This window comes from Sus scrofa, chromosome 2 (genome assembly GCF_000003025.6).
Source record: "Sus scrofa isolate TJ Tabasco breed Duroc chromosome 2, Sscrofa11.1, whole genome shotgun sequence".
Lineage (NCBI taxonomy): Eukaryota > Metazoa > Chordata > Mammalia > Artiodactyla > Suidae > Sus > Sus scrofa.
The window spans coordinates 76,893,058-76,912,104 of record NC_010444.4 but is presented as its reverse complement, the minus strand read 5'-3'; the positions used below and the strand labels follow the sequence as shown (position 1 = coordinate 76,912,104).

The 19,047-nt window shown below is 53.8% G+C and overlaps 2 protein-coding genes across 10 annotated transcripts in view; both read right to left on the bottom strand.

Moving 5' to 3' along the window:
- On the bottom strand, nucleotides 5,829-8,886 carry LOC100524239 (cytochrome b-c1 complex subunit 10). Its single transcript, XM_003122996.3, has 3 exons — nucleotides 8,756-8,886; nucleotides 6,374-6,518; nucleotides 5,829-5,980 (listed from the first exon to the last, which is right to left on the bottom strand). Exons 1-2 carry the CDS (start codon nucleotides 8,803-8,805, stop codon nucleotides 6,398-6,400), a joined length of 171 nt encoding a protein of 56 aa, XP_003123044.1. The 5' UTR covers nucleotides 8,806-8,886; the 3' UTR covers nucleotides 5,829-5,980; nucleotides 6,374-6,397.
- TCF3 (transcription factor 3) overlaps nucleotides 5,830-19,047 on the bottom strand; it is a 47,197-nt gene continuing 33,979 nt past the window's right edge. For 2 of the 9 annotated variants that reach the window (XM_021084224.1, XM_021084223.1), the window contains exons 17-21: nucleotides 18,542-18,665; nucleotides 18,206-18,441; nucleotides 8,756-15,881; nucleotides 6,374-6,518; nucleotides 5,830-5,980 (exon numbers count right to left, since the gene is read on the bottom strand). In XM_021084224.1, coding sequence (XP_020939883.1) covers nucleotides 15,739-15,881; nucleotides 18,206-18,441; nucleotides 18,542-18,665 — 503 coding nt within the window. In that variant the 3' untranslated portion in view covers nucleotides 5,830-5,980; nucleotides 6,374-6,518; nucleotides 8,756-15,738. Of the gene's footprint in view, nucleotides 5,981-6,373; nucleotides 6,519-8,755; nucleotides 15,882-16,129; nucleotides 16,357-18,205; nucleotides 18,442-18,541; nucleotides 18,666-19,047 lie in introns of those variants that run through there. The other 7 variants (XM_021084225.1, XM_021084229.1, XM_021084226.1 and 4 more) reach the window with 7 other exon arrangements.

Sequence of the window (19,047 nt, the reverse complement as noted above, 5' to 3'; positions counted from 1 at the left end):
CCACAGCAACGCGGGATCTGAGCCATGTCTGCCACCTACACCACAGCTCATGGCAACGCCTGATCCTTAACCCACTGAATGAGGCCAAGAATCGAACCTGCGTCCTCATGGATGTAGTCAGATTTATTAACCGCTGAGCCATGCCTTTTTTTGAAAAGGGCAAAACATTTTATTTTTTAAAAATTTTTGGAGTTCCCTGGTGGCCTCACTGGATAAGGATCTGTCATTTTCACTACCATGGCTCTGGTCACTGCTGTGGTGGGGGTTCAGTCCCTGGCCCAGGAACTTCCACCTGCCATGGGCACAGCCAAAACACTTATTTTTGTACAATTTTTATTAACGTTTACTTTTGATTTCCCCATGTTGTACAATACATCCTTACACCCAGTAGTTTGTCCCTCCCATTCCCCAGCCCCCATATTGCCCCTCCCCCCACTGTATCCACTAGTTCTTTGTATCTGTGAGTCTGCTTTTTTTCTAGTTTGTTGTGCTTTTTAGATGCTACATGTAAGGAATGTCATACAGTATTTATTTTTCTCTGATTTATTTCACTTAGCGTAATGCCTTCCAAGTTGATCCATGGTGCTGTAAATGGCAAAATTCTGTTCTTTTTTGGCGGCCGAGTATAGTGTATGTTTGTGTATATGTACCACAGCTTCTTTATCCATTCCTGTGTTGATGAACACTTGCATTGCTTCCACGTCTTGGCTATTGTAAACAGGGCTGCTGTGAACATTGGGGGTGCATGTATCTTTTTGAATTAGAGTTTCCATCTTTTCCTTATGCAAAGATTGAGATTGCTGTATCATACGGAAACTCTATTTTTAGTATTTTAAGGAATCTCCGTACTGTTTTGCACAGTGGTGCACCAATTTACATTCCCACCAACAGTGTAAGAGGGTTCCCTTTTCTCCACATCCTTGCCAACATTGGTTATTTGTAGAGTTTGGATGCTAACTATGCTGACAGGTGTGGGGTGATAATCTTATTGTGGTTTTGATTTGCATTTCTCTGATGATTATTGATGTCAAGGATCTTTTCATGTGCCTGTTGACCCTGTGTTTAATTTCTTTTTTATTTCTTTTGCTTTTTATGGCCGCACCCGCGGCAAGCGGAAGTTCCCAGGCTACGGGTCGAATTGGAGCTACAGCTGCCGGCCTACATACACCACAGCCACAGCAATGCTGGATCCCTGACCCACTGAGCAAAGCCAGGGATTGAACCCACATCTTCATGGATACTAGTTGGATTCGTTTCCGTTACACCACGAAGGGAACTCCCTGTGTTTAATTTTTTGAGGAACTGTCAGACACCTCTCCAGTGGCTGCTCCACTTCACATTCCAACCAGCAATGAATGAAGGCTCTGATTTCTCCACGCCCTCCATCTTTTGTTACTTTCTGGATTTTGATAGTTGTATACCACTGGGGGTGTGGTGTTGGATGGTAGGTTTTGATCTTAAGAACCACATTTGGGAGTTCCCGTGGTGGCGCAGTTGTTGATGAATCCGACTAGGAACCATGAGGTTGTGGGTTTGGTCCCTGCCCTTGCTCAGTGGGTTAACGATCCGGCGTTGCCATGAGCTGTGCTGTAGGTTGCAGATCCCGCGTTGCTGTGGCTCTGGCATAGGCCGGCAGCTACAGCTCTGATTTGACCCCTAGCCTGGGAACCTCCATATGCCGCAGGAGCGGCCCAAAAAATAGCAAAAAGACAAAAAACAAAAAAAAGAACCACATTTGAGGAGTTACCTTGTGACTCAGTGGATTAAGGATCTGGCGTTGTCACTGCTGTGGCATGGATTTGATCCCGGCCCAGGAATTTCTGCATGCTGTGGGTGCAAACCTAAAAAAAAAAAAAAAGAACTAAAATTGAAAATGCAGGAGCTCCCACTGTGGTGCAATGGGTTAAGAACCTGACAGGATGCGGGTTCAATCCCAGGCCTCACTCAGTGGGTTAACGATTTGGCATTGCTGCAAGCTGTGATGTAGGCCTGCAGCTGCAGCTACAATTTGACCCCTAGCCTGGGAACTTCCATGTGCCACAGGTGTGGCCCTCAAAAGAAAAAAAAAAAAGGAAAAAAGGAAAAGGAAAGAAAATGCCGTGTACCCCACCTCAAGAACCAGCCCCCACCCTCATTTGCTTCTCAGGGAATCAGAACCACTTGGGCTCAGGCTGACCACAGAGCATAGACAGTGGGTCCCTGGGGGCCACTTGCCACAAACCAGGCCCCTGAAATTGTCCTTGAGGGGTTGGTCCAGAGGCCTGGCTGAGAGGAAGGATGTGATGCAGGGGCACCATGGCAGACACAGAGGTGACAGGCTAGGAAACCTGGAGGCAGGGGATGGGCTGGGCAGCTCCTCTTCCATTGGCTGGCTCTGATTCTTTGAGAGACTTTCCCCAAAAAACATTAAAGTGGTTGAAAAAGTATTGAAATATTAAAAAGCAAGTTGTATTAAAACTCATAGAAGTTTAAGCCTAAATATTCTACTTATTCCAAGCCTGAATTTATTAGTTTTGCTTTTTTTTTTTTGCTATTTCTTTGGGCCGCTCCTGCGGCATATGGAGGTTCCCAGGCTAGGGGTCGAATCGGAGCTGTAGCCACTGGCCTACACCAGAGCCACAGCAACACGGGATCCGAGCCGCGTCTGCAGCCTACACCACAGCTCACGGCAACGCCTGATCGTTAACCCACTGAGCAAGGGCAGGGATCGAACCCAAGACCTCATGGTTCCTGGTCGGATTCCTTAACCACTGCACCACGACGGGAACTCCCCAGTTTTGCTTTTCCTGGTGTTCACAGAAACAAACTCATATATGTTTTCATTAAAGCCAAATGGAGTTCCCTTGCTGCTCAGTAGGTTAAGGATCTGACATCACTGCTGTGGTGCAGGTTGCATCCCTGGCTCAGAATTTGAAATTTGCACATACCATGGGTGTGGCAAGTAACAAAAACAAAAAACCATTAACTGTTATCAAAAAACCCCAAACCCATTAGCCATTATAGAAATACATTAAAAACTCCTGTGTTAGGGGCTCACACTTTCTTTTTTTTGGGGGGGCCACACCTGAGGTATATGGAGGTTCCCAGGCTAGGGGTCAAATCGGAGCTACATCTGCTGGCCACAGCCACAGCAAAGCTGGATCCGAGTCATGTCTGCAAACTACACCACAGCTCATGGGAACACTGGATCCTTAAACCACTGAGTGAGGCCAGGGATTGAACCTGCAACCTCATGGTTCCTAGTTGGATTTGTTTCTGCTGCGCCATGATGGGAACTCCTCACGTTTCCTTTTGTCCAGGGCTTTGATGGGGGACTGTGGGAATGTCTTCACCTGTGTGAAGAAATTGTTTCTTTCAGAGTTCCCACTGTGGGGCAGTGGGTTAAGGGTCAGGCTGCATCTGTGGCTGGGACCTATATACCTCAGGCGTGGGCCAGTGCAGGAGCGGGGTTTTGTTTGTTTTTAGGCCATAATGGCTGTGTGTGGAAATTCTTGGGCCAGGGATCAGGGATTGAACTTGAGCTGCAGCTGCAGCTGCAGCAATGCTGGATGCTTAAGCCACTCTGCCACCTGGGCACTTCCTAGAAATTTTTTTTTTTTTTTTTTTTTTTTTTGTCTTTCTGCCTTTTCTAGGGCCGCTCCCACAGCATATGGATGTTCCCAGGCTAGGGGTCTAATCAGAGCTGTAGCTGCCAGCCTACACCAGAGCCACAGCAATGCAGGACCTGAGCCACGTCTGCAACCTACACCACAGCTCACGGCAATGCCGGATCCTCAACCCACTGAGCAAGGCCAGGGATCGAACCCGAAACCTCATGGTTCCTAGTCGGATTCATTAACCACTGAGCCACGACGGGAACTCCTGACACTTCCTAGAAATTGTTAAAAAAAAAAAAAAAAAATCAAGAGTACCTTTTCTCACAAACTTACAGGTTTTTAAGTGGCATCTGTTCATTTGTCTGAAATAACATCACTCCATGGATACTGTTAAAATGGCAAATGACAGGAAATTAATGTCTCTTGCTAATAGACTTGTTAATAACGTTGGTACTAGGCAGCTGCTTAAAAACTTAAAAACTAAGGATGCTGTTTTTTTTTGTTTGTTTGTTTGTTTGTTTTTGCCTTTTAGGGCTGCATGCATGGTTTATGCAAATTCCCAGGCTAGGGGTCAATAAGAGCTAGGGATCACGGCAGTGCCAGATCCTTAACCCACTGAGTGAGGGTAGGGATCAAACTTGCAACCTCATGGTCCTAGTCGGATTCGTTAACCACTGTGCCATGAAGCGAACTCCTATTTTCAGTTTTTTAAGGTATCTCCATACTGTTTTTTATAGTGGCTGGGCCAAATTACATTCCCACCAACAGTGTAGGAGGGTTCCCCTTTTCTCTGCACCCTCTCCAGAATTTATTTGTAGACTTTTTTTTTTAGGGCTACACCCTCAGCACATGGAAGTTCTCAGGCTGGGTGAATGGGAGCTGCAGCCGCCAGCCCACGCCATAGCCACAGCCCCATGGGATGCAAGCTGTGCCTTCTACCTACACCACAGCTCACAGCAAGGCTGGATGGCCTTTATCATGGACACTGTGTCAGATTGTTAACCTGTTGAGCCACCAGGGAACTCCTTTGTAGAATTTTTGATGATGCATGTGCTTTCTTGTGTGTGTGTCTTTTTAGGGCCATACCTGTGGCATATGGAGGTTCCCAGGCTAGGGGTCAAATGGGAGCTGTAGCCACTGGCCTACAGCACAGCCACAATTCGTGGGTCCAAGCCATGTCTGCAACTTAACAACACAGTTCACGGCAATGCTGGATCCTTAACCAACTGAGTGAGGCCAGGGATTGAACCTGCGTCCTCATGGATGTTGTCAGATTTGTTTCTGCTGAGCCACAGTGGGAACTCCTTGTGTGCTTTTTTAAGTGGCATAGCTTCCAGGAAATAAGCTTTGGATAAAAAAAGTTTGTGCAGCAAAGTGTGTAGCAAATGCCACTACTTGTGTTTAAATATATAAAGGTGTTATGGACCAGATGTATGCGTCTCCCTAAAATGCGTATGTTGAATCCCTAACCTCCAGTATGGCTGCATCTGGAGATGGAGCCCTGGAGGACATAATTAAGGTCAAATGAGGTTGGAAGGGTGTGGCCCCAATCCTGTAGAATTAGTGCACCCTAAGTCACTGAAAGCTCACTTGTCATGTCAAGGAAAGGCCATGTGAGGACAGTGAGAAGGCAGCCATCCAAGGGCCAGGAAGCAGAGCCTCACCAGAGACAGGTGCTGCCAGATCCTGACCTGGGACCTTCAGCCTCCATAACTGTGAGATACCCATGCTGTTGTTAAAGCGCCCAGCCTGTGTTTTGTTGTGGCAGTGCTCGGAGCAGACTGACAAAAAGAGCTGTTTTCACAGAGAATGTTTCTAGAATCTTCAAGAACTTGGCAAGAGTTGGCAGGAACTGCTTGTATACCCCATAGCCTCATGTACCTGTTCATGTTTGTATCCTGGTGATGCAATTCCAGCTCCTGTCAGGCCTTCAGATGAGGCCAAGGCCTCGACTGCAACCTTGCAAAGGTCCCTCAACCAGATTCCCCCCCACCCCCATCACTCCCAAATCCTTCCTGGGAGATGATAAATGTTTGTTTTAGGGCAGCAACAAATAAAAATCACTCTGCAGGGATTATCCACTGAACATTTTAAACCAGCAAGCCATGTCTTCCAGCCACTGGGAAATGCCTACATTTGCACAGTTTGGGAGCTAAAAGGATCCCAGGATCTCTCAGGGCCCTGGGCCTGCAGTCAAGACAACCAGGCCCCAGCATAAGCACATCCAGGTGGGCAGGTTTCAGAACAAGTTTAATGCTGTGCATTCACACACCAAAGCGATTTCCACAACATAGAAAGTCTATTTGTTGTGTACTTCCCCGAAGTCCATCCTGAGAGCCTGGGCTATTCCAGATGCAGATGAAGGAGGCAGCACCACCAGATGCCTGGAGAGGACAAAGCAGGGTGAGCAGCAGGGAAGAGCAGACCCAGGAGTCTGTGAAACAAGGGCGCGCGTGCACCTCTGACAGTCGGGTGTGCAGCACAGCGCCAAGGTCAGCAGCACACACCGCAGCCCATGCAGGGAGGCCAGCCCCTGCTTCCTATTTGTAAAGTGGGTCACAGCCCCCTCCCTGTCCCACCCGGGGCTGGGCAGACCGAGATGACAAGTATAGCGCAGGGCGCTGGCTCCCTGCACTGAGGCTACCAGGCTGGGGGGTCCTTAGAGGGGCCCGTGCAGAGCTCCATCCTCAGGTGAGCCTCCCAGACCTGCAGGGAGCCCTGCTCCTCTGCCACTAGGAAATCACAGGCTATACCAACCAAAAGCTGCTGAAACTTACCAGAGGGGTCTGAGGGGGCTCAGTTTAATCTTCCTTCTTAAACTTGCCATTGATGTAGGGCACCCAATCCAGAATCAGCCGCCAGTCAGTGGCCCATACCAGCCCCACGGCACCCACAGCACCCCACATGCTGGCCGTGGGAATCCTGCAAGGACAGTAGGGGTCAGGCCCCATCCTCCTGGTAGCATGTCTGGATCCCACCCCCCATCCCAAGCTGCCATTTATCAGGGGCCCACCAAGTACTGCCCAGCATGTGGACACATCTTGCTGAGGATGGCATGAGGGCAGCCCATCCAGCGTGTGGGCAGGCATGAGGCAGATGACCTTAAGGCAACTCCATTCCCATCTACTTTCATATTGGGATCTGCTTAAGGTTTTATTTGAGGCATTCTAAAAAAGGCAGGAGCCAGAGCTTGTAACGGTAAGGATAGCTAAAGTACACACAGGGATGTTAATGCAGTTTACAGCAGCTCCATCCCTGACAGAATAGGACTGAGGGATATGTGAGTGTCAGGGGCACTGTCTTACAGATGAGGAGACCAGACACAGAGAGGGCACATCACTCTGTTAAGACACACAGCCTACTAGGCACAGAGCTGAGGCAAGGGGCTCCAGGACTACCACACCACGTTTATGTCCGGCAGGATCCAGGATGGGGCCAACAGTCCCACCTCCTACTGTTCACACCCTTCCTTGTACAGCCCTTCCCCTTGGGTGTGAGTAAGACCCTGTCCCTCATCTCTAACGAGTAAAACTCAGAGGGTGGGCCATACCTGTGTTACAGACTGTGGCTCCAACCAGGTCTGCTGCCTCCTCTTACTCCCTTTAGGGGGAGCTCCTGGCCCTTTGTGAGCTGCCCTGTAGAGGGGCCCATGTGGTCACAACACATGTGTGAGCTTAGAAAGCGATCCCCAGGCAAGGCTTCAGATGAGACCCTGAGCAGAGGACCTGGCTCAGGTGTGTCTGAATACCTGACCCACAGAAACTGATAATCAGTGTTTGTAAAGCTGCCGGATTTGGTGGGCTGTTTGTTACACAGCAATAGAGAAGTCTTACAGGTTCCATCGCTGGCCTGTGCAGGACCAGAATTTGTACATGGGTGACCACCTCACTGGATCATCCTAAGCCATGTGCTTGGGGGTGTTGGGGTGGAGAGTGGAGGGATCAACAGTCCCGAGCCACCTGCAGCAACCCCTGCTCTTGGGGTTGAGGCCCATAATACTCAGCTTTGAGCCTGGGAGAGGTCACAAGTTACCGCTGCCTTTGGAACAGACTACGGGGCAGGTGTCCTGAACAGAAGGGGAATCTCCTCCCACAGCCCAACAGCTCTGAGATTTAATGTCAGAGAAGCCTTCCCTCAGGGAGGCCACCACCCCTTCTCATTCCTGCCACGCACAGGGAGGGAGTGGCCACGAACCTGACTTCTAAGAGGAACCAAAAGATGGAGAGGTGGTGATGATGCTGACAGCCCCTCGTGGGACTTCCTTACACCCTCACGACCTGTCCTTCCCCTCCTCGCATGAAGACGTGGGGTCCAGAGGTCCTCAGTTGCTGAGCACAAAGTCTGGGACACAACCCCCACGGTTCCTGGGGCTGGATCCCGCTTCTTGGCCTCTGGAAGCCAGCAGGGGGGGGACAGGGTTGCACTACACCCCCTTTAACATTTTACATCAGCCTCAGGCCGTGGGTCACATCGGTTTATTTTTTCTTGTTCATGGACTAGAACGTCAGACACGAAGGTTCCGTTTATAGCTGTGTCTCTGACTAGAAGCGAATACACTCAAGAATGCTGCCGGCTGCCGACGGAAAGAAACTCTGGAAGAGGTGTCGCGGCTCTGACCACAGGCAGATAGGAATGGACAGTTCCGGGGGCCTGGGCCGCCTGCGGGAGGGGCTGCGGGTGCTGCCGGAGGTCCCACTCGACGCCAGGGACGGCTTTTTCGTTTGTAAAGCCCACCCGAAGATGCCTGCCAGATCCACCATCCAGGGCCAGCCCCCACCCCTAACTCCTTGCCGGGGACACGACTGCCGAGTATAAGCCGGTTTCCTAGCGCCCCACGTCGTGGGCACGCCCATCCTAGCTGCCACGTGGGGTCACCCCAACACTACCCGCCTCTGACAAGTGCAGCTGTCGGCTTCATAACGTCAAACAAAAGCAAAGTTAGGAGCGTATATGGTCAGTTTCCAGGCCCCAAGAGCTGAACCGGGGGTGCTGGGCGCGGACTGGGTGGGCAGCATTACGGTCCCCAGGGAGAGGGGGTCGGGGGCCCTCCACGCACGTGTGCTCAGAACACACCGCGCCGCCGCTCCGTGCCTCTGTTTCCCCCATCTGGGACCCGGCAGGACACGGGGTCCAAGTCCGAGGGCGAGCTGCGTCCTTACCAGTTTCTGGCCAGCTCGCGGTAGCGCGGACCCAGGAACCTGCTCAGCATTGCGGCGCAGTCTTAGCTCAGGGTGACCCCGGCCCCCTCGGCTCGGACGCACTGCGCAGGCGCGACCGCCGCTGCGCGCAGGCCCTCAAGGAAGCCCCGCCCCGTCTGGGCGGGCTGACTGCGCGAGACCCGGAGCCCACCGCTGCAGGGCGCTCAGACTTGGAAGACATTTGCAATCGCTTCCGGGGAGGGTCTGAAGATCGCACACTGGAGTGGGCGGGCCTGGGGGCGGGGCTTTCTTGCCGCGGGACCCGAGGACGCCGGCCCTGCCCCTCCGCTCCGCAGGTCAGAGTGACTCCTGCTGAGCAGCCTCCAGCAACTAAGCGTGGCCCGCGACATTTGTCCGGTGAGTTTGTGTCCTTACTACATGCCAGAACTTTATTAACAGTTAAACCGAGGCCATACGAGGAAGAGTGTCGCAGAGGGGAAAGGAGGCGTTTTGAACTCCCTTTTGGAGGATTTAGGCGTTCTCACTGGACTTGCTGTCAGCGGGACCTTGGCCAGATAGCAGTGCTACCCCGAGCCTCCGAGCGTCGGTTTGCTCGCGCTGAGTTGTTTGTTGCTAAGAGACCCTGTTGTAAATTGTTTGCACGTTTCGTTTGGGAGTGATTCCTCACTCCGGCGGCAGAGGGAGGCCTGGCTCCTCGCATTGTCAGCACTTCAGGACACCTGTTAGCTGCTGGGACCCGGACAGGCGGCTCCTCCTCACCCTGCTTCCCGCCGCCCCAAGCTCGCCTTCTTCAGTCACCGCCTTTGGGACCACCAGTGTCGAATGCAGGCTTGGGTATGAGGACTGGACTCTGGGTTTGTCTGCCCATTTCGTCGCGTTCCAGTCCTTTTGGAATCAGCACCTGGGCACCCTCCAAGACTGCAGTTTCAGGGGCTGCAGGTTCTCACCTGCCCCTGGCCACGGGGGTGGGGGGTGGGGCAGAGAGGACCCGAATAAACCTCTGTCCTTGATGGACCCTTAACATGTGGGACATAGAGGGTGCCCTGAAAATTACAGAGAGAGAGAAATCTTGAGGCAGAAGAATATACCAGCCCAAAAAGATGAGCAGAGGTGGGTGTAGAGGCCTTGGCGCTGCAGGTCCTGGATCCAGCAATTTCTGAAGCTCTGCCTCATTGTTCCTTCTGCTTAATGCACTTCAGCTCATGATGCAGAATACTTTTCCTTTCAAGTGATAAAGAACAAAAGTCGGCTTAAGAGAAAAGATGGACGTTTAAAGGCATGTTGGATGGCTTCAGGCACAGGTGGATCCAGGAGTCTAGCACTATCATGAATCTTTCCCTCCATTTCTCAGCTCTTTTGTGTTGCTCTCACTCTCTGGTGAACTCCCTCTGAGCAGAGGCACCCAGAAACTCTGGGTTGACATTCCAGCAACCCTTGCAGGAAGATGGCACCTCTTTCCAAATAATCACAGAGAATGCCCCAAAGCTGGTTCTCATTAGCCTGCTATGGAAACAGGGCAGAATCACCCCCTCTCACATGAGAACATGGACTGAAATTGGGAGAGGATCCCCAAAAGAGAATACCAGGGTTATGTGACCAGAAGAGATGGAGGATAAGCCAGAATGGTTGGCTACCCTGGCACACCACTGGCTCTCTGCCCAGGCCTCTGGGGTTCCCTGTAGGATCCTCATCTGGCCCTTGGGAAACCAAACTCCTTTTCTTGTGTTTAACTGATATGAAATTCACATAACATACAATTAACCATTTTAAAGTGTACAGTTTAGGAAGTTCCCCCTGTGGTACAGCAGAATCAGCATTGTCTCTGCAGTGGCTTGGGCCACTTCAAGGGTGTGGGTTTGATCACCAGCCTGGCACAATGGGTTAAGGACCCAGCATTCTGAATCTGTGCTGTAGGCCAATGCCTGGCCTGAGAACTCCATATGCTGAGGATGCCGCCATAAATAAATAAATTAATTAATTAAATAATTAATTAAGTGTACAGTTTAGTGGCCTTTAGTACATTCACAAGATCATGTACCCACCATCTCTGTTTTATTCCAGAACATTGTCCTCACCCCAGGAGCAACGTCAACCCCATCCCCAGCCCCTGACAACCAGGACCCCCTCTCTGTGTCTGGGGATATGCCTGTTCTGGACGTTTCCCATCCATGGAATCCCACACTGTGTGTCCTTCTGTGTCTGCTTCTGTCACTGAGCGTTGTGGTCTCCAGGTCCGTCCACGTGGTAGCGAGTATCAGTGCTTCTTTCTCCTTCAGGGCTGAGTGATGCTCCTATGTGTGGAGGGACCATGTGGTGTTCTGAGTGGTCCTTTCATCTGTTGACAGATTCTTTTCTTTTAGAGGTTTTAGAGCTTTATGGGGACATATTTGACATACAAAAATGCACGCACTTAAAGCATTTAACTTGGCACTTGGACACCTGTGCACACTGGTGAAACCATCATTGCTGTGGAGATGCTGAACAGCCCCCTCTCCCCCTGGGAGATTCCTCCTGCCCTTTTGAACCCCTCCCACTTCCCCTTCCCAGCCCCTGCCACCAGCATCTGCTCTCTGCTACTATGAATTATTCTGCACTTTCTAGACTCTTCCACAGAAGGGAATCATAGACTCCGTTCTCTTTGAGGTCTGGCTGCATCCATGCAGCACAGTTGTTTTGAGTCATCCAAGCCATTGCATCTGTCAGTGGTTCATTCCTTCTGCAGAGTTGGGTTCCATAGAGTGGGTGGACCTGGGTGTTTATCCACTGGCCTGTTGAAGGACATGTGGGTTGTTTCCATGTTTGGGGGCTTGGAAAGGAATCTGTGATGAGCAGTTGTGTCCAGGTCTTTGTGTGGACATGTCTCCTGGGTGGTCACCTGGGCTGGGCTGGCTGCTAGCTGACTACTAGGGGAGGCTTATGTTTAACTGTGGGAGAAACTGCTGGATGCTGTGATCATTCTTATTGTTACTGAGGTAGAGTTGACATGTAAAGTTAGGTGAGTTTCAGGTGTACTGCCAACCTCTTTTCTAAAGCTGTTGTAGCTGTTTATGGTCCCACCTGTTTACTGGAGTCCCTGTTGCATTTGGACTTGTTGCTGCCTTTTTTTTTTTTTTTTTTCTTTTAGGGCCACATTTGTGGCATATGGAAGTTCCCAGGCTAGGGGTCAAATCAGAGCTGCAGCCACCAGCCTACACCATAGCCACAAGCAATGCGGGATCCGAACTGCATCTTCAACTTACACCACAGTTCACAGCAACGCTGGATCCTTACTTAACCCACTGATCGAGGCTAGGGATCAAACCCACGTCCTCATGGATGCTAGTTGGGTTTGTTACCACTGAGCCACAGCGGACTTGTTTTAAAAAAGGGACAGACACACAGGCTCTTCTTCCCGTGGCTGCCGTGACACAGGACCACAAGCTGGGCAGCTTGAAACAGTAGGGACGGGAGTTCCCTGGTAGCACAATGGGTTAAGAATCTGGTGTTGTCATTGCTGTGGCTCGGGTTGCTGCTATGGTGTGGGTCCCATCCCTAGCCTGGGAACTTCCACATGCCACTGGCACTGCCACAGAACAAACAAAAAACATAAGGGATTTATCCTGTCCCAGTTCTGGAGGCCAGCTAAGGTTTCACAGAGCTGTGGTCCCCCTGGAGGCTCTGGGCGAGGGTCCTTCCTGCTTCCCCCAGCTTCTGGGGACTCCATGCATCCCCTGGCTTGGGGTTGCCACCCTCCAACCCTTTCCTTCTCTTGGCTTCTCCTCTTCTGTCTCTTATAAGGACACTTGTCCTTGATTTGGAGTCCCCCTAATCCAGGATGATCTTGAGAGCCTGCACTTGATTACAGCTGCCACATAGGGTCCTGTTCACAGGTCAGGACATGGGCCTCCTTCTTGAGGCCCCCACCATCCTGCAGCAAGGGCACCATCTGGCTGGCATGTCCCTTCCCTCCCAGGCATGCCGGTGGCAGGGCTGCTCTCTGTGCCCCATCTGCTACCCACCAGAATTCTCTGAACCCAGTCAAGCAGATGCTCCTTCCAGAAGTTTCCATGGAGCCAGCCCTTATTGGGACAGAGAGGCAACACCTCACGAGATGAGGATTTTTGCGCCATTGAGGTATTTTAAAACATTTCTATTGGGAGAAAACCCAGGCACCATACAATTCACCCATTTAATGTGCATCATTCAATGGTGTGCTGCGTTGTTAACTTTAAAAACAAATAGGTGGCGTCTCAGGGAGAGGCCTTTCCCCAGGAGCCAGTCAGCTGCCACATCCCAGAAGCCCTCATTCCAAGGGCCGGTCTCTGGCCTTGCCTCAGCAGCTTTGCTCTAGAATGCGGAATCACCTGCTTCCTGTTCAGCCTGAGGTTCCACTGGCCTCGTTCCCGACCGTGTTCCCAAACCCCAGTGGAGAGCTGAACTCTTGTCCCCCAGAGGTCGTGTTCAAGTCTTGAACTATCCGCCCCAACCATGAACAAGACCTTATTTGGAAAAAGTCCTTGTGGATGTGATTAGTCAAGGTCGTTCTGGATACTTTTGTGGCCCTAAGGCAGTGACAGGAGTCTGTGTAAGAGGGACATTTGGACCCAGACACGGGGAGAAGGCGCGTGAAGACAGAGGCTGAGGTGGGGGGGGGGATGAAGCTGCAGACCAAGGTACCCCAGGGCCCCCAGAGGCTGGAAGCAGCAGCAAGAACCCTCTCAAGAGTGTCAGGAGGGAGCACGATCTTGGCACACCTGGACCTGGCACTTCTGGCTTCCAGAAAGTGACAGAGTAAGTTCAGTGTTTTCAAGTCCTCCCCCCACCCCGCCCCCTGTGGGGAACTGTTTCAGCTGCCCCCGGAGATGCGCCCCTAAGGCCACAGCCCCGGTGCCATCCTTAGTAGGTGTTCAGGCCACCCAGTGAGCGCATAGGTGGACACGGGGGCGGGGCCACCTTCCTGACAATCCCACCCTTCCCTAGCCCCCTTTCAACAAGCAAGCACAAGGCAGCTGAATGATCCGGGGACAGCCATAAAATGTCACATTTATTGCTACAGTGCTGTTATGTACAGGACAGGTCTCTAAATCGACTTTAAAGAGGATCATTAAAAAAATCCAGCCAGCTGTGTTGACACTTGTATAAAATTATTCTTCTTTAAAAAACCATTAAAAAAAAATCAGTTATCCTGAGGCACTCAGAGAACAATTTCCCCTGTAACTGTGGTTCTTCCCCTTCTCCAAGGCTGTGTTAATCTCATTTTATGTGTGTGTGTGTGTATATAAGTATTTAAATTATATATGTAATACACATTTCAGAGTGTGCAGGCCTTGGGACCATGTGGGTCTGAGATGAGACCACCTGAGGCCAGAGAGAAAAACTGAGGCAGGTTCCCCAGCGACAAGGCCCACAGACCAGGGAAGTCATCAAGGAGAGTCCCCTGAATGGTCTCGGGGGCAGACCCCAGGGGTCAGGAGCTTGGCCCCTGGGGGGCCAAGCTGGGAAGTCCTGCCCGTGCTGGCTCCTGGGTTCCCACAAGGCGAGGTGTTCCAGTTGTAGGGGTAGGGCAGGTGTCAGGCAGCCCTGGTGCTCTGGGAGTGAGGGTTGGGGGTCCTGGGGGAAGACACCTGGGATGCTGGTGGGGTGCATGTGGCAAAAAACTGGGGGGTGGGGTGGTACATAAGGCCTCTACGTGGGGGTAAAGGGAAGGAAGCTGAGACCCCAGCAGACCTGGCCCCCTGCCCAGGTGACACGGAAGGTGATCAACTGCCCTGGACTTTCAACTTGCACCTGGGACAGCTCCAGGCAGCCCAGGACAAGCGGGAGAGATATACTTTGGGACACTGGGAGCTGGGGCAGAGGCTGAGGGTGGTTCCACACTCTGGTTTGCAGCTGGGCGTTAAACCTGGCCTTTCTGGCAGGGGGACCCAGTACCCTCTCCCTGATCCATCCACACCAGGTTGGCCACTTAAGGAGCAGGAGTTTCTGTGCTGGCTGCGAGCCACAGCTCCTGTGCCAGAGTTCAGAGAACAGGCTCAGGTCCCCTAGTCAAAGGGGTGCAGGAAGAGTTGTTTAGGGAAGCCCCCCAATATGTGTCCTGGCAGAATGGTCCCCATGCTCAGGAACAACGGTCCCCACTAAGTCCCAACTCAGGGCTCTGGGGCCAGCCTTGGCAATGACTGGGAAGTGTCTCCACTGAGGGGCCAGGGTGTCCCCCTTCCTGAGGGAGGAGGGTGGATGAGACAGGGGAGGTCCCCCCAGGGAAAGGCCCACCCACCACTTTACAGGTAGCCAAACCAAGAGGAGAAGCAGCAGGGACAAAACCCACTGTCCTGTTTGCTTTGGAGCAGGGGTGGGGACCTCAGGTTTACATTGGGTCTTTTTAATACAACTTTTAATAATCTGGTTGATCATGAAATGCAATGCTCAGTTCTAGAAACAGCAGCAGAAATAGCAAGAGACACAAGACTTTTATACAAAAAAAAATTTGTTGCTTACAAAACATATGCAAAAAAAGTAAAAAACAAAAAAAAGACCAAAGGCATCTTCTTTGCTAATTTTCTTCTACATTAAAAAAAAAAAAAAAATCTCATAACTAAAGTTCCTTTTACTCTCCTTAAAAAAAGTATCAAGGCGTAGGCACAATTTGCTGGCAGCTCTGACCCAGCTGGCTCCCTTGCAGCCCCTCCAGCGAGCAGTACTTCCTCATTTTATACTTAAGGCATTTTTTTTTCCTTTTCTGACAAAGTGTATATATCTCCTGTTTACTTTTCTTTCCAGTTTTGTTTATCAAAAACAAAAAAAATGCTCCCTTGGGCCTGGGTGCAGGCCAGTGGTAGGGTGGCCGAGTCCTGGGGTGGGGCCTGCCGTTAGAGCCCCAACACCAGAGCCCCCAGGTCCGCACTGGCTCGGCACTGACTGCAGGTGTACATGAGATGGGGACCCGGTGCTGGCGTGACCGTCCCAGTTAGATTGAGGTCAGGTCACTTGACCGGGCCGTGTCCCTGTCACATGTGCCCGGTGGGGTTGTGGGCCTCACCCAGGCCAGGGTGGGCAGCTGACAGCACCATCTGGGGGTCTCCGGCCACGCCCGACACCTTCTCCTCTTCTCGTCGCTTCAAGCAGGCCGCTTTGGGGTTCAGGTTGCGCTCTGGGGGGAGGGGAGAGCACTGTGGGAGAGGGTCCCCAGGAGGGAGAAGGGGAGGTGGGGGTCAGGGAGGGCGAGGCAGGGACTCTGCCGAGGCCGCTTGTTTCTCAGCCTGTCTCTTTCCCTGAGAAGGCCATGCCGGGGGTTGTAAAGAACAGGATGAGTGGGGGGAGCTCTGGGGCACCCCAGCGTCCAAGTCCACGCCGACTGGGCGGGGAGGGCGGGGCGGGGGCTCCGGGCCGGGCGCCTACCTCGCACCTGCTGCTCCAGGCCCAGGATGACCTGCACGGCCTGCTGCAGGATGAGCAGTTTGGTCTGCGCCTTGTCCGACTTGAGGTGCATCTGGCACATGCGCCCCAGCTCCCGGAAGGCCTCGTTAATGTCCCGCACGCGCACCCGCTCCCGCGCGTTATTGGCCATCCGCCTCTCCCGGTCCCTCAGGTCTTTCTCCTCCAGGGACAGCACCTCCTCTGTACTGCTGGGTCACAGCACCGGGGCCTCCGTTAGTCCCGGGCCAGGGGAGGGCACCCGCTGGCTGAGTGTGCATGTGCACGCCATGGTCGCGCCCTGTGCGTACCAGCACGGGGTCCAGGTAGGGGCTGTGGTGTGTGCTGTATGTGTGACCACTCCGTGGGGAGACCCATCCCGACCCACCCAAGACACTGCACGCAGCTGGAGGCAGGGCCTCAATTCCTATCCGGGCACCTATGGGGAGCTGAAGCCCTTGTCCCCTGCTCATCCCACATATCCCAAGACTGGCCAGGAGGGCAGGGCAGGCGGGCGCCCCTGCGGGGATGACGACCTTCCCCGTTCAGAACAGTCTGCTTGCTGGGGGAGGAAGAGCTGGGCCTCGCCGGCTCACCCGGAGCAAACCAGCTCACAGCCTTGAGACCCCTCACCCCTGTGGGGGCCTCCGAAATGCATCTGCCCCACACTGTACTCTGGCTGCCTGAGAGCTGGGCCTGGAGCAGCTACGCTGAGCCCTGCCCACAGGCCCCCTGGCACACCCACTGTGACCCTGCATTCTTCTCGCTGTACTGCGGGACAGGGCCACACCCGGCTCAGGCCTCAGCCCCCCCCCCACCTGCGCACGAGGAACACCTCTCTGCCTGCTGTGTCCCTACTGGCAGGACAGGCCCATTTCACTCAGGACACCTGCCACACATGGTGGCACCAAGAAAATGGACACAGGTGGAGGCTGGCGTGGCCTGCGAGCTCTGTCCTGCCCGCCCGCCCACCCGCCCTTGGGCCTGAGCGATCCCTCCGGGTGGCAGCGGTGGCGGCTGGAGCCCAGGACAAGCACGCAGACCAAACTGACAGTCAGGCCTCAGGTCCCCTTTCTTCCCTCAAGTCCCGTAGTGGGTCTTGGGGGAGGAAAGGCCCTGCCAGGGCAGCTCCAGTGCTCGGGCACAAGTGCGAGGTTAGGAGGGCGGCCGGTGGGAGCGAGGAGGTAGGTGGCCGGGAGAGGGGGGCGCGGGAGGCAGAGAGCAGAGAGGCAGGTGTAGGGGACACGGCGGGACGCCCACACCACCGTGGAGACGCAGAAACCTCAGAGCTGAGGGGACAGTGGGCAGCAGGCCAGGGCCCTAGCTCCAGTCCAAGCGACAGTGCTGCAGGAGAGAAAGGGTTAATGGGGCGGCGGCGGTGGGGGGGGCGTTTAAGGAAGCAGTTGGGGTGGGAAAGTCAGAGGACGGCCCTTCCTGACTGCCCACCTGCCCACCCAGCCTTTGGGGGGCGGGGTGTGAATCCCCTCAGATGTCTGCTCAGGGTTGACAGTGTCTGGGACCCAGGGAGGCCCTAGTCCCTGCCAGCCAGGCTCTGGGCTTCCTGAGAAAGAAGGGCCTGGCAGGTGGGGAGGCTCTGGGGTCTGTGAACACGGATCTGTGTCCAATTGCCCAGGCCTACAAGGCTGGAGTCCAGAGTCTCTCCCTCCTATTCCAGAGGGGACAATGAGGACTGGCCAGGTGAAGGGACAGTGATCAGAAGGAGAACGGTCACTGTGGTGATAGTAACTTCAGGGACAGTGGCCACTACAGGGAGGATGTTACTACAGGGGAAGGTCACAGGGTCTGTTGTCACTGCAAGGTCAGAGCAAGGGGAGGTCAGAGCAGGCGGTAGATCACTGCAGGGAAAGGTCACCCCCCCAAAGTGGTCACAGTAGGGGGTGACATCCCTGTAGGGAGAAGATCACAGCAAGGGAGGGGGTCGCTGCAGGGAAAGGCGGTGAGGTGGGGGCAGGGGATGTCAGCAGGGGAGGCTGGCTCCAGGAAGGGGGCAGGGAGCGAGCGAGGGCAGCGGTGGGGGAGGGGAGCGGCGCCCCCACTGACCTCGCACCTGCTGCTCCAGGTTCAGGATGACCGACACGGCCTGGTGCAGGATGAGCAGTTTGGTCTGGGGCTTCTCACTGTTGAGGTGCAGCTGGCACATGCGCCCCAGCTCCTTAAAAGCCTCATTGATGTCTCGGACCCGCAGCCGCTCCCGCGCGTTATTGGCCACCCGGCGCTCCTTCTCCCGCTCAGCCTTCTGTTCTGGGGGGAGAAGGTCGTCCTCGTCCTCCTCCGGGCTACGGGGCCGGGGGGCCAGAGGGAGACAGTGAGGCGGGGCCAGTGGCGCCCTGTGCGTGTGCGCGTGCACGCTGCGGGGTAGCGGGGTGGGGGCGGCACCTGGTGCGCGCGCGCGGGGCCTTGGGCTCCTTCTTCTCCTCCTCGTGCTCGGCCGCCAAGTTCTCCTCATCCTCCTGCTCCTCGCGCTTGATCTCACCAGCTCCAGAGGCGCCACGCCCGAGATCTGCAACAGCCTGGGTCAGGGGGGCGCCAGGACCACCCATCCTGAAGCCTACCAAGGAGACCCTGCCTGATGCCTGCATGGGCCCCCCACTCCAGGGCCGGGGACCCCCACGGGCAAGCAGACCCTCACAGCCTGTGGGAGAAAGTGCATGGCAATGCCAGAGAACCGTTTCCTGACACGCTGTCACAGCTGTCCTCGCAAGGAGATGGAGAAATCAGTGAACTCGAATATGGCAAAACTGAGCATTTCTGATCACTCGGAAAATAAGTCCACCCCAAGAAGGAAAGCACTCGGCTTGTACAAAACACAGCCTGAAAGAAGCCCCACAAAACAGGCAGAAGGGGACACATGGCTCAGGTGAGCAGGCAAAGCACCTGGGGGC